General features: G+C 40.3%; 1 protein-coding gene across 1 annotated transcript in view; it reads left to right on the top strand.

Moving 5' to 3' along the window:
* The window catches only part of tanc1b (tetratricopeptide repeat, ankyrin repeat and coiled-coil containing 1b), a 79,867-nt gene that overhangs the window by 7,854 nt on the left and 57,103 nt on the right, over nucleotides 1-14,910 (top strand). The window contains exon 2 of the mRNA XM_028393056.1: nucleotides 1,254-1,347. Coding sequence (XP_028248857.1) covers nucleotides 1,287-1,347 — 61 coding nt within the window. The 5' untranslated portion in view covers nucleotides 1,254-1,286. The remainder of the gene's footprint in view (nucleotides 1-1,253; nucleotides 1,348-14,910) is intronic.

Below are 14,910 nucleotides of genomic sequence, written 5' to 3'. Positions count from 1 at the left end.
CCTTTGGGTTAACCTGGGTGATGTTTATTGTTACTGTAGAGATGAGTCTCCAGCTCCCACACATAGCTAGCAGCTCCTCTGTCAGGCCAATGTTTCGTAATACACCAGTTACACCAACGTTACACCAGGTAGTATTCTGTTATGCTCTCTGTCCCAGAGGTACAAATAAAGAAATCCATGCATTCTAGAGAACTCATAACCAAAGGGCCTAAACATGAAGGTGCAAGCTTGCTTTGTGTGTTTTCCTGGATATTTCAAAATATATCAAAAAAAGTATACCTTGAAACTGCATTCATTGTCCTGATTTAGAGTTTGACTTGGTAAACACTATGAAACGTCCAGATTTTTGAATGGTCAGTGCTGAGTTTAGAGGCAGAGGCTCTTCAGGAACTTTCCCCATACATACCTCCACCTCCCGTCAACAATTTGGTTGATGCTTTGCTTCAGAATGTCTGACACCGTCAAGAATGAAAAAGGGGCGAATCGATAAGCCTCTATGGCAAGAGCAGTAAGAAGACCTAGATATTTAGAGCCTGGCCTGTGGGGTTGAGGACTATGTGTTTTGTTTTCAGATGCATACCCTTATTTGGTTGAAACCATTATTTTCTCTTCATTGGAAAGTTTTCTTTGCTGCTATTAATACTGTAGAGTATACTTGGAGCCTATAATGTGTTTAGAGGATAAGAGACCAAAAATTCCACACAATTAACTGTTTCTGCTGCTGCTGTGTTAAAAAGTGCTTTTACTGCATAGGATTCTGCACACTTCCAAAGCAAACAGGCACATTCAGGCTGGAGGCACACACAACCATGGATATCAATTGTAAACACCCAAGTTCAGCTACATAGCATCAATTACCTGTGGAATTCAGGGCATTCAACAGAGTGTTTTCCTGCATAACAAGATAGCAGAACACGCTCTTTTCTGTTTAAATATTAGAGCATTCTTTCTCTGTGCCCCTCCACTGATGACCCGCAGGATTGGGAGTGCTGTGGGAAAACTCCCAGGCGGGTGCCAGCTAGTATGAATGATACTAGATATGTACTGTTTTCCAATTGCTCTGTTAGGTTATTTCTTGTTTGGTTAGTTTTGTATTGAATCTCTTTATGTATACAGGTGAATTTCCCATGAATAAAAACGTCTGATGTGTGGCTGGATAATTTCCATAGCTTTTCTTTAGGGACAGTGGATGCATTTCAGTTATCTTGTCGCGCCTGCAAGTGGCTGAATATTTTTCTTTTCTTTTTCCCCAGGGGCTCTACAGAAAGGATTCCAGGAATTTTGCCATGTTTAAGGCAGTGCTGAAGAAGAACAGAGATGGAGGCAAGGGAAGCAAGAAGGATTCAGGTATGTGTAAAACAAGGAAGAACAACAGCAACACATGCCTTCTACAAAACCCCAACCTCCAATTCCTGACTTAATTATAGAATTTTAATACATAAATGAGGTAAAGCTCAGGGGAACAGCCAGAGTAATAGAGATGGAGTAGATTTCCGCAATAAGTGTCTGGCTGAGAAAAGAAGATGCTGCAGTTAAAAAATAACTATGTTAGAGGGAGGGGGAGAGTGAGGACAAAACAGCTACACAACATTGGCATAATGCATAATGGATGACCAACATTTATCGAACAATTATTACACATTCACTTACTGTGAAGCCTTATGGAACAGATGAGCATACAAGCCCAAGATGCACAATGCAAGGATCCTAACTTGTCGTGGGTAAGGATGGTCTCATGAATATTACAACTGGATGAGCTCACACAGCATGCCACAAGTGACAGCCCACTGCATCTTAATTTTATGTAGCCTTTGTAGCGTCTATAACTCCCAGTTCAGAATGGGATGTCTTCCATGTTTTATCTATAATTTTGACTGGAGATGCAGCCTGTGTGTCAGAACAGATGGTTTCCTTTGGAAATCTGCAGAATTTTTCCAAATGACTAATCGTGACTCACTCTGAGCGATACATTGTTGACTAGTCTCTTGTTCATGCAATGGCCTCCTCCACTGATCTGTCTTGACATAGCAAATTGGCCATTTATGCTTATATTGCGTCTACCAGCCCAGACTTGCTTTACCACCCCAGAGCTTATTTCAGCAGGATAATTCAAACAGTCAGTGTATTCAGCAGACACGTCTCACAGTTCCCCTCTGTCTGCCTTCGTCTGATGTGATTGTTTCACTCAACAGTCAGCACTAAAATTAAAGGGGAAAGAGTCAGAATTGCTGTACACACTCCCCATCACCACACCAACCTCTGCTGCTCTCTAGTACAGTACAGTCAGAGTGTGGTGTGTTTTTTATGAAGCTGTTGCAACCTGTCTCGCTTGTATGAATCACTCTGATAACACAAAGTCCCTGTTATCCAGACACACATACACCCACACACAAATACGCTTAAACATGGGAGGTTCTGTGGGTGCAGTTTTATGGCGGTATACGGCTCCTTTATCCCAGTCTCACTTTCCCAGTTGGACACCATCCATCAAGCCAGAGCTGCTCTGTCTCCCTTTCTCATGCTGGGACAATAAAATCTGGCCACTCCTCTCTGTTGTTTAGGTCAAAGTTTTGTTATTTTTCTTTGAAAAGCAATTGTGTCATGTAAGAGTCTTTTCAATGTTTGTACCTGACAGTTGGTGTTCATGGATCTGTGTTCATGGATCCTTACATTTTTTTTGCAGATCAATGAAAACTGTGTTTATCAGTTGAGTCTGTTGGTCCTCACAGTCCCTGTGGTATTCTTAGAGGCCACATTATAAAGACTTCCCTTCGCTCAGAAAGACTACAGGGTGTGAATGCCTGTAAGATCTGCTCAGCAACAATGGAAAGAAGTGAGAGGAAAGACCTTGATAATGGTATAACTGCAAGATAGCTCAGCATATGTTGCTCATGACTTGGTGGCTGTGGACTGGAGGCAACTTTCAAACAGTCAAGGAAACTTGGCCCCCATGCCAGATACCACTACAGTCATTAGCTCTCCTTTGGGATCTCCCTATTGCCAAGACCACAAAAACACACAGTTTGCTAATTTAGTCTCTCCATCTTGTGCTCCTCCTAGATCCTTCTCCTGCTCTTTCTCCTCCTCACTTGCCTCTCATAGAGCCATTCTTTATGGAATTTGTTTGTAAATGGCCATTTTAATCCCTTTTAAGTACTTTTTTTATGGTCTGCCTCTCCCCAGGATTGGGACTCTGGTTTGCTGAGGCCTGCTGCTTTTGATGTTCACATTTTCTGAGAACTGGTTGACTGTAACGTGGTTACAGTGCATGCAGGATTTACTATAGATAATGGTTGTAAAATATTGTTATATATGTTCCTTTAGAGATCATTGTGATATGTTGAAATAATTCTTTTGATTGTTTGGTCTTTGTGCTTCTACTGTTTAATGATGCACACCAGTGCAAACACCAGTGTCCATCGTTATGATGAGCAGATTTTAAATCCAATGTGAAAGGATTTGCCGTTCTAAACAATAAGTCACTAAGTCACTAATTTGTACATCCCTATATTGGGGCCATGTTATCTTTTGTTGAAGTTTTAAGCTGTGCTAAATACCTTTGGTGGACACGTGAGTCTACATTTTTCTGCTAAGATTTAATAATCTTTCAGTGGCCTGAAAGTGGCCTGAGTGGTCCTTTTTTTTATTCCCCTTAGAGGCCTCACCGGGTGCCTCCCTTTACAGCCTTATGTCTTTTGTGAAATACAGTGTCACAATCCGTTGCAGTTGTTGTTGGAGTTTCTTCAATCACTTCATGATGTGACCCAGCGAAACTGCATTTTTGACTCAGTTTTAATTGCTGACTCTGTGTGTGACTGTGTGGGTTGGGTAATACCTCTAAAGGCCCTCCAACTTGGGCTTCCCGCGTCAGAAGCTCACTCGCTCCTGGCAGCTGCCAGACAGTTGTCTGTCTGTTGTGGGTGACGCAGTGTTAATCACACTAGCATGCATTGCTGTGTACTCTTTGAGGCTGATAACAGTTTCAGCTGTTTATCCCTGCCAGCTCCCAACATACACAAGCTTTGTACATACAAACAGACAACAACCACCACCAGTTGGCAGAGCTTTTCTCAGTTTGTTTGGCAGTTCAGAGACAGAAGCTGTGCATGCACCTGGCTGGCCATGAGAAAGCAATCCTGTTGTTGACCAGGGAAGACAGAGCTGGAGGGTTAGGGTCCCTGCAGAAATCTACTTAACTAGTAATTGCCTTCCTTTGGAAGGATTAGCAGGAATAGTAGGTTAAATCGTTAAAATGTGAGGGTGGAGCAAAGGGTCTTTGTGCTTGTAGTTTTAATATTTATGGTTACAAAGATTTCTGTTGACAACTGCATCTGCTCCAAAATTTTACTCTTCAAACAAAAATATAATGAGAAACAAGTGATTATTAGCAGACTTGCACAAGAGTATAATCTGGTACTGGTTTGGTGACTTGCAGAATGTTTAAGTTTCTAATGATTCATGATGTAGAAGACCTTGGCACAAAGCTCTGTGTGTGTGTGTGTGTGTGTGAAGGAAAAAAACAAACACAAGTGGCATGTGTGACAAACGCTGCACCTCTTTGTCTTCATAATTTGATCACGAGCACAGATGTGTGCATCAGTGTGTAATATATTATCCTGATTAATACTTTGGTCATAATTTTCTCACTGGCTTTTTCTTTAAGAAGTCTTGTCTCCTCTTCCATGGCCTAAAGGAGCAACTGTGTTGTCTTTAGACTGTCGTCTTTGCGCCTCAGCTGATTTTGCAAAGTGAGTACTTTGGTTTTAGTTACCTCCTCACTCTGAACGAACTGGCTCTCTTTGTCTTTAAGCTTGTCCACGCTGTCCCTCAGTTGTTCTTTGAGGTCCTTGTTGTCAGTGCTCAGATTGATGTGATTGATTTGAGTGAATCTGTTATTATCTTTGAGAAGCTTTACCTGTTCTTGAAAGTCTTGGAGAAGTGAGTCCATTTCTTTTTCTATAGCTCTCCTCTCAGTCGATCTTCCAGGACTTTCTTTTCTCCTGTCAATTTGGAGATGAGATGGTTGTCTTTTTCCAGTGTGGCCTGTTATTTTGTCTTTTCCATTTCTTTTTCTTTTATGGAGAATACCAAACATGATGCCTCCCACTGAGTTTCTAATTGCTGGTGCTCTTTTGCTGAAGACTTTTCAAGTTCCTCCATGGACTTTTTGAGCGTATCATTTTTAGCAGTGACTTGCAAATATTTTGCCTCTCACTCCGCTGTTGATGCTAACAATAGCTGCTTCTGATATTTTACCTGCTCCCAGCTTTGCTCCTTGCTGGCCAGCTCTTCCTTCAGAGCCTTCTGGAGCTGCGCATTTTCATTATGAGACTGCAGGAGAGCAGTTCTTTGGCTCTGCGAGATTCTAGAAGTGATCCTCTGACGTTAGTTCTCCATGTGGCTGCACAAAAGTTATGTAGCAGTAAAGAAATGATTTGGGATGTGTTGTCGAAATGTGAAAGCATCACTCTGATGGACGCTGGTTGAATGCGGTGTGTGTTTCTCTGATGGACGTAGGTTGCTTTTTTAAACCCTTTCACAAGGCTGTGTGATGGTTAAGTCTTGGTTTTAGGGTAAAATTTAGGTTAGGGTGAAGGAGAAGGACTTAGCTGTGATGGTTAAGATTAGGGTAAGGGGCTAGGAAATGAATGAATGAATGTCCTCACAAAGATAGCAGTACATGGCTGGATTTGTGTGTGTATGTGTTTGTGTGTGTGAGGGAGACCATTAAGTACTCTGTTGCCTCAGCTGTGGTGGTGAATGGTACGTGCTGCCTCTGCACTTTCTGTGAGCTTGGGTATTTTGACATGGAACAGTGATTTGTTGCTAAAGGTCAGGCAACAGCAAATTAGTTACAAAGTGGGATTTTTGCACTCTGAAATGCCACTGAAATAAAGAAGAAAACCTATACTTTTAAGCTTGTAGTTGTAATTGTAATTCTTTAAAAATGTTATATTTTAATCGCCACCCCTCTTTTTGTGCGTTAACTCTACAACCCCTACTCTGGTGAGGGCAAACAGTCCTTAGCTGTGTACAGACTCCTTATTTGTTGTCTATATTCTTTCTCTTTTAGCTCCAGGGAAGACTTTGCTCTGTAAACAATAACCACAGGTGGTTCAACAGTTATTTGTCCAAACAGAAAAAGCTTTTGATGGACATTATTTGTTCAAACCAAATCTTTTTTGGTGACTGGGCAAATACAAATTATGGCTGGTGTGGGTGGGACAGTTTTTTAATATAGCTGTTTCTTGTGCAGCTGGAATGTTTATCTTTTTTCCAGCTGTCACCTTCAGTTGCAAAGGATGTGCTCAGCATTACTAATATGCTCGATATAGGTTTTCTTTTTAAAGACTTTTCTTTCTGGTTTGAGGCATTTGCTGCTTATAGGAGCACACTTCCAACATCAACTATACCGAGTACAGGATCATAGTCAATCCTCTGACTGACATGTGGTCGCTGACCCTCCACCCAGACATTTACTCAGCACAGAGACTGCCACAGGTTCCAATGCCTAACTGCCTGTGTGAGCCTGGTTCTTCTCAGTGAACAGCTGGGTGGCAGCCTCTTCTCTATCCATATCTAACACAGCCATTTTCAGACATGCTACTTCCTTGTCTGGTGGTTTGTTAAGGAACATAAAGAAAACTTCCTTTCATGGTGTAGTTCTAATCTAATTGCTTAATGAATCTATTAAATGGAAGCAAAAATGGAGGAAATTAATAAAGTGCAATTTTAATGTATTTTTAATTGCTTTATTACTGACATTTGTGATTAACTACCCTTTATTATTGTCTTGTCACAAAATTAACAGTTGGGAAGACAAGCTGCAGACAAGTAACCACAGGAAGTCTAGATTACAGATTACATACATTATGTAACCTGTACAAGACAGAAAGGCAGACATTACTTTATCCCACACACATTCACAAACACACACATGCATGGAGGGCAACAGACATGGGGAGGCAAGCAATTTCTAGATACGTTATTAACATCCTTTGATTAACCATAATGTGCAGTGGTCAGAACCAGAACCGCTGTCTCCTTATCGTCAGCCCATGATTTTCCCTTTGGAAAACAGAGCATCATAGCTACATGTAGCTACAAGGCTCTGACTTGCTTTTAGTGTGCATGTTGAGATTTTAAGTTTAAATCTCCATTGCACATCGATTTCACCATACGTTTAGAAATGTATTAAATTCCCATTTTAATTTTTTATGTAACGAAAGCTAGTGATGGTTGTGCAATAGTTTTTTTTTTTTTTTGGCCCATGTTTGCCGTTTTCCCCCAGACGTATTTGTGTAGATTTTCGTGTCCAGACAGTTGGTGGGACTTAAAATGGTGGAGAAAGAATGCACCTGATTTACAAAGGAGACCATTGAGTGCACAGACCTACACGGCTATCAAAGCACTGTGCAGCCAGCAGGCAACGATTAGCAGGGCGTAGCTCAAACCACATCTTTCACTTACACACACACATTCATGTACAAATACACGCACACAAACACACAGACACACGCCCTCAAACCTCAGGTGTATCCACATTAGACACTCCCTGTCTCCCTTTCTGAAAAGCAAAATAAGGGCTCTTGGGGAAATCAGTGAACCTGGTTGGCCAGTTTGTTTTTGGTGAGATTTTACTGACTTCACAAGATGAAAGATTTCTAAGAATGAAGACTTTGAAGCTTATCATTTTCCGATCACCTTCCATGCATAGAAATTTACCTTTGGCTTACAGAATATGTCCACAGAATCCTCAAAAATGTCCTTATTCTGTCTATAGTAATTGCATGCTCACAACAAAAGGCACATTTTTAAATCTACTCTTGTAAAACACATAACTTGATTTGAAGTTTGTTGTCTCTTGCTTTTTTAGTTCCCTGTCACGACGTTGATTGAAAATATTTTGAAAAAAATATAAAGAAGCAACATTTTTTTGTTCTCACAAGTTGATTGTAGAGCATATTGTATACTGTGTACTAAAATCTCGCCTTATAATCAGACTGAATTTCCTTTTGGCTTTACTTTCCTTTTTTGTCTGACTTTTGCAAGAGAGGAGCTGCTGTTATTGATGTATCAGTTATTTTTACCCTACATGAAGGGTGCCATAATAAAGCTAGCAGTTTCATGTCGATGAAAGAAGTATGTCAATTTCAGAGCTATTTCACTAAGTAGAGTCAACTTACAACATCCTCTTGAGTGTGTCAGCCTCATCTCTTTTTGCCTTCATGTTTTTCACACTATATTTTTCTTGCTGAAAAGGAAGATGGTATCCTCATTTGCAATAACTCTCACAAAACTTTGACTGGCTTATTTGTACCTTTAAGTATGTAATCCTACAGACCATAAAGATCTGGGAAATGACTAGTGATACCTGAAACCTGGTTTAGTTGTAATGATAAATGTACAGTGGCTTAGTTATGACCCTCTCAAACCTTTAGTGCTCGTTATTACATCGGTATGTTGGTTTTTGACAGTAAGTGGCTGGGTTATGGTCTCTCAGAACTAGGTTTTATTTTTTCTAGTCATTTTGAACAGCCATATAGGACTTGAAATTCATTAGTAAACAGCTGCCCTGTCATTGAGAAAAAACAGTCTCTCTGGGGAGATATTAATGCTGTAGCTTGGTCATAAATAAATATGAAAAATTAGTGCTGAAGGAGGTACAATGCAATTTCTTTATGAACTGTTGAGTCTGGACCCTGGGCAAATCATGATGTAAACTGGTTGTGAAAGTCAGATTATCATTAAGGACACTGGGAAAGGTTTTGGGCCAGTATGCAGCTCTCATACACCCTGCATAAATGGTGAACTTTGAAGTTTTTGCACAGTAATGAACAAAAAGTCAAATAAATACAGAAGGATGCAGTGGAACCAGAGTGTGATGTCATCTACAGCACAATGCATGCTGACCCCCTACCCCCATCCCTCTCCTGTACCCCACACCCATCTGTCGGCAAATAGTTTCTTCACTTCAAAGAGGAGGAAAAACAGTTTATCAGTTAACATGCCAGGGTGTTTTAGGTGGTCGTTGAAAGGGTGATATCGGCTGTCATGGCAGCTCACTGGCTGGAGAGGTCAACAGGCTGCAGGTTTTTCTAATTACAGCGTGACCTTCCTGGGCATACATTCCTTTTGTCTGATTTTCTGTTTTGCTTTAATGCCTTCAACCCTCATCCAAATGAGCACTTAGGTGTCCTTTGTTATGATGATGCGGTAGTCCTGTCACCCACAGGACATATAACGTGCTACCTGTTCATACCTTGCGTTAGTTTACTTTGATATTTTTCCCAGCATTTTGAAGGCTATGTTTTTCTCATCTACTGCCATCTCTGTGCAGACACCGACCAATGCTGTCAGTGTCTGACTCTCAGCAAAGTCTGTGTGGGTGTCTGTTGAGACCTTTGTTAAGTCTTGGGCTTGGGGCCCCCTTTTTCTCTCTTTAATTCTACTTCTTTGCTCTACACTGCTCTGTTCTGGATTTCTGAACGCAGTCTTTTTTTGTAATTGTGCCTGCAGATGAATGTCTTGCCATCCCTAGCTCAGAAGGGCTCAAGGCAGGCTGAACTAATGACCTAGGCTCCTTTGTGCCCAGCCTCAAAGGAATAGAGGATAGTGTGATTGCAAAGGGGAGCAGTTTGCGTGTAAATGTGAAGTGTACCCTCTTCACATTTACATCTCTCTTAGTTTAAAACTGTCACTTGGTTATATGTTTTATTTGAAAACTCTATTTTTGAAAAACACTACAAAAAGTGGTTTAGGAAAATAGACACTGATCTGAAGACCTTGCTGCCTAAAGCTGAGTGGGGCAGAAGGTTATCATTAGCTTTTCAGATAAATCTACATATTATCTCTAGTAATGGTTAGATAGAAATTCCTATTGATCACATAAAGCTGACTGACTAATTCGTACAGATCAACTAAGATTTTCAATGCTGGCACAAGGCCGCAAGATTTTCCCTGGTCCATGTTTGCTTATGGGATTAGGCTCTTTTGGAAGGATTTGGTGGTTGGTCATTGTGCTACATCCCTGTCCATTTAACACTGCCAAACAGCCTGTTGTCCAGAGGTTAGTGGTGTTCTCATGACCTCACCTGGCCCCAGAAGAAGCTCTGCCTAATGGTCTGTGCTAATGGCAAATCTGTTGTTAAACCAGATCTCCATGGCAACCTAAACCACATTGCACTTTTGTCTGGAAGGAAATCCTACATATGTTTCAGGATTGTTTTTTTATTAATCTTTCTAAAAGATAAATGATTTTGAATGAATATTCAGCCAGGACTACCAAAGAAAGTGTGAGGAAAAAGTCTAATCCTTTTTTCACAAGGTTGTGCTTTAATTGATTTATGTTCAGGGTTCCACTGTTTGTGTCCATGGGATTAAACTGATTGATCATAGTACGGAGATGTGTGCTTGCTGGTTGTCCGTCTGTCCTTTGCTTAGACTGTAACAGCTGTTTCTGTGACTCATAGAGGACATTGTCGTAATTAACCCCATGTAAAACCCATGTGAGAATTTTTATGGTTTTTCTGTCAGGGCATTAATGCATGTGGCTCCACAGCAGTGTAACTCAAGTCTTTGTAATTGAGGCAATAAAACATGCATATGTTCCTAGACTGTCGATCAGTGACGCAGGGCAAATGTAAGAACATTAAGATACCTAAATCCAGACAGTCAGAAAGATGGACAGTGCATGGACAATGCACTTAGTCGTATCTAGAGAATGTGATATCTCTTTCCAGGTTGCTACAACCTAAGCTACTTTTGCTCTTTCAATAAAACTCACTAAAACACATAATGTCTGCCTTTTGTCTTTCATGCAAAAGGGTACAATTGACACATCAAGCTCATCTTGAACTGTTTGAACAACCAATTGGATTTGTTCGCTCAAAGGCTTTTATGATTATCGTTACTGTACAAGAACAAAAAGGAGGTGAGTGGGCTCTTTCTCTGTACTACAGGGGTGAACAGTATGCCCCTCTTGTCTAGACCCTGATCCTGAGGAGGCCTGTGGAGAGGCATTCATAGTCACACACAATACCTCAAGCACGAATATCAATAACTCCCCAACCAGAACTGTCAACAGTAGATCACCTTTAATTTATTCCAAAGCTCTGATGAAACAAGGTCAAACCCTTTGTAATTCAGGATAGTCACCTGGTTCTTTTAGATTTTCAAGGATGATTAAGTGTCCTGTGTGTCATTGTTTTTTGGCTACAATATGCCAACCTGGATGCACATGATTGGCTGTTTTATTAAATGATAACAAGCTGTAGCACCAAAATAATAGCTAGATGGAGTTGATGGCAACCCAATAATCTCCCATTGTTTTATCCAGGTTTTACAGGTACTTTTTAGTCATGATTTTCCAGCAAGAAATCCTCTGCTTTTTGTTTACCTCCTGCATCTATGAGATTGATTCATTGCATACGACATCTTACAGCTGTATACAGTCATTTCAATGTGGGACTGACAAATATGAGAAATCAAAAGCTAAGCTTGTGTGTTCTCATGCTTTTAGTATACCTCATCTTTTCTGAAATAGAGTCTTCTCCGGTTCTTTTATTATTAATAAGTAATAAATAATAATTCAGCATAATCAAAAAAACTGCTAAACTTTACATTTTCTGTTTTCTTCTGTGCCCACACTTTTAATGGATTTCCTGTTGCTTTACTGGCACAATTTGTGAACATAGTAAAGATAGTGTCTGGCTCATATTTTTTTTCCCATACCCTCTTAAATTGGCGATTTATGAAGAGGAATGGGAAATGTCATAGTGGCTGCCCAGAGCAACCCTCCACCTCCTCCTCTACTTCTTCTCCCCTAGACACACACATACTTCTCTCTGTCGGTCACTCTTTCCCCTGGGGCCAGTGGGGAAAGCATTCCAGGGCTCAGTCTACGGCAGAGCTGTGCATCAGAGAGAAATGGAGAGAAGTAGACACAGCCATAGTGCTTCTACATTGAAATGTTCTGCAGTAGCCCACAGCATAAAGCTTTGTATGAAACAGCTGATTTGTTCACATTATTAAATGCATAGAAATATGAGTTGGGGGTTTCAGAGCTGCAGAAGTTTTCCTGCATCTGACAAGCAAGCTAAACATATTTTCAGTGGTTTTCCTCTTCAAAGACCACCAGCACGATGAGTAATCCTTGAAACCTGTTGTAAAGAAAATATTACTGGACACTTTAAGTTAATGGAATTTGATTGTTACAAGCAAAAATGAAATTTTATGGTTGAAAACATGCCCACAAGAGGGATGTTGGCAGTTTCCTATTTTACTTCACAAGAGTGGAAAGAAAAGAACAGGAAACTGCTGCAAGGGAGAGATGTCACATTGGTTGCTCTTTAATTTCTGTGTATGGTTCTGCTTATATTGGTGAAAACAGTGTCTTACAGCTAACATGGTTCATTTGCTTTTAATTTATATCACTTCATCATTCTGTATGTTTTACTTTATCAGGCTGTCGTATACAGTATTTTGATTGTTTCTATGGCTACCACTGGCAGAGTAAAGTGGTCTCAAATTAGAATGGCCTCATGGGAAAAGCACTGTGATGCCTCCATACTGTTTAGATTAGTTGCGTATTTTCATTTTTGTTTCAGATCATTTATTGAATTTTGAAACGAAAAGATATGCATCTTATTAACATAGATTTAAATTGTGCTTCATCATTATAGATGACTTATACCAGAGACCATCCCCCACTCTGTATGCTTTGTTGTCTGGCTCCCTCTACTCTCTGTGGGTTGCTGTGTGTTAACCATGACAGCTTTTGTGAGACTGTCACCCTGGTCTCGGAAGTACACAAGGAATCCACATTGGCACTCAGTCTAGCGAAAGAATTCTCCTCTTTGGTGGATTGTCCTATGGTCATCGTGCTTTGTGTGTTGACTGAAAGAATCTGCATTAATTATCATCCTCCTTCATTTTCTCTTGGGCCATAAAATGAACTAGTGGGAAGCTAATTTTAGGTTGTTTGTGTACAATATATGTGCATTAAGACAAAACAGAAGAGTATCATGATTCATGTTGTGTAACTGTCAGTATTCGGCAGTACGACTTGCACAGTAAATATTAACTTTTGTGGCAAGCAAGGTAGGCACTAGCTGCGACAGCTTCCGGTTCGCCATGTTTTTGCTGTTGTTCTGTTTACATTTTTGGTGTTTTATTGGTGTTTTCAATTCAGATATGATAAAGATTGCTAAGTTAGATTGGTGGCTTGACCTTACAAATGAGCACATTTGTGGTGAAGTGTAAGAAGGGGAAAGTAAAGTAAAAAGGGTAGTAAAAAAAATACTTTTTTATAAGTATGCAATTGATAAAGCATTGCAGAATTTAATTTAAATTGGCCGATTTTGTCTTGGTAAACATGCACAATTCTAATGGCATCTCTGGGGTTCCACACACAGCTGTATTTATTCTGCATATTTCTGTCTAACATGAACCTGTGCAGTGTACTTTGCTGGACAATGGAGAGGGCCTGAATCTTTCAGGGGGGTCATTGCATTTCTTCACAAGGAATGATAGATCACATTCCATTGCACAGATTTACTTGAGAGGAGAAAGACACTATTGAAATTTATAGCAACAAAGGCATTTCAAAGGATTCAGCTGAGTGAACAGTGCCTATATGCAAGCAGTGGAAGAAATTGGACACCTAGGACATGTTTAAAAAAAGGAACTTCAATCTTTTGTGGTGGATTTTTATCTAATACAGATTATTACGAGCCTTAGTGAAAGCTGTACAGGAGTATAATGCTCTACATATTGTTGACAGACTGCAACAAAAACATGAAAAAGTTAAATTATTAACACAACACAACAAAATTAGCAAAATATAATTATATCTCACAATAAATACTCATCAGGTTTCTCTTTTTCTTTGTTGATGGCATTTCTGCAAATGAAGGAGACTATGAGATTGAACATTGTCAATTTAAGACTCACTTTGACCTGCAAATAATTAATTTGTATTTTAATGTATATTTGCCTAAATAATGTCTTGAACTAATATAGAGCTTCATGGGTTGGGCATGTCCTCATTGGCTCTGGACCTCTACTTTGATGAGGAGGAAAGAGCATGCAAGGGACTGTAATCATTTTTACATCATCCTGGGACAGCACTGTATAATTAGAAAGGGCTGATTTCCTCGACCACAGCAGGGGCTGAAATTGCAGGCCTTGCCCCATCCAGGGTTTTGGAAAGTAACTGAAATAGCATTGGTGAATTTCTGTCCTTGTGTCCTTCTTCGTAATATAGTATCGGTCAGATGGCAGTGCAGTCACCATGACACACTGCTGCCTATTCACCAGCACTTGGAAGACAAACTTTTATGTGGTGACTCTTGTTTTTAAACCAACTACCAAAATTACAACTTGGTTATAATCTCTTTAACATGCAATACGGCTGAAACCTATATCAGCCATGACCTGCTGTGACTGCAGCAAGTGGAAGCCACAGCTTTCACTCTATGGCCAGTGTAAGCTTTTGGTAAAATAGTGCCCCCCCAACACACACACACACACAAAAGTGTGTGCTGCACTGTCACACTTATCATTATATATCATTTATTATCAGGTCTTCGTATTAAGAGTATTTGTTGCAAAATGTGGTTTGGTTTTCAGTGTTCACCCGTGAAAGAAATTGACTCGCATCGTGTCATGCTTATTTACATATCTAATCCCCAATCGCACACACACACACACTTCCCCAAGGACCCTTAGAAGTGTACATCCCACTCAGGTCAAGGTGACACCCGGTCCTGACCTTTGCTGTGTGACCTTTGGATCATTCACAGGTTTTTCCATGTCTGCAGGCAGGCAGAGGTGTTGTTGCAACCTTTCTGCTTCCTGTCTCTGGCATTCCTCTTTGTTTAGGAGCCCTTTAAAACACAGGACAGCTTT

This window comes from Parambassis ranga, chromosome 21 (genome assembly GCF_900634625.1).
Source record: "Parambassis ranga chromosome 21, fParRan2.1, whole genome shotgun sequence".
Lineage (NCBI taxonomy): Eukaryota > Metazoa > Chordata > Actinopteri > Ambassidae > Parambassis > Parambassis ranga.
The sequence above is the reverse complement of the archived record's forward strand: the minus strand, read 5'-3'. Positions and strand labels throughout refer to the sequence as shown.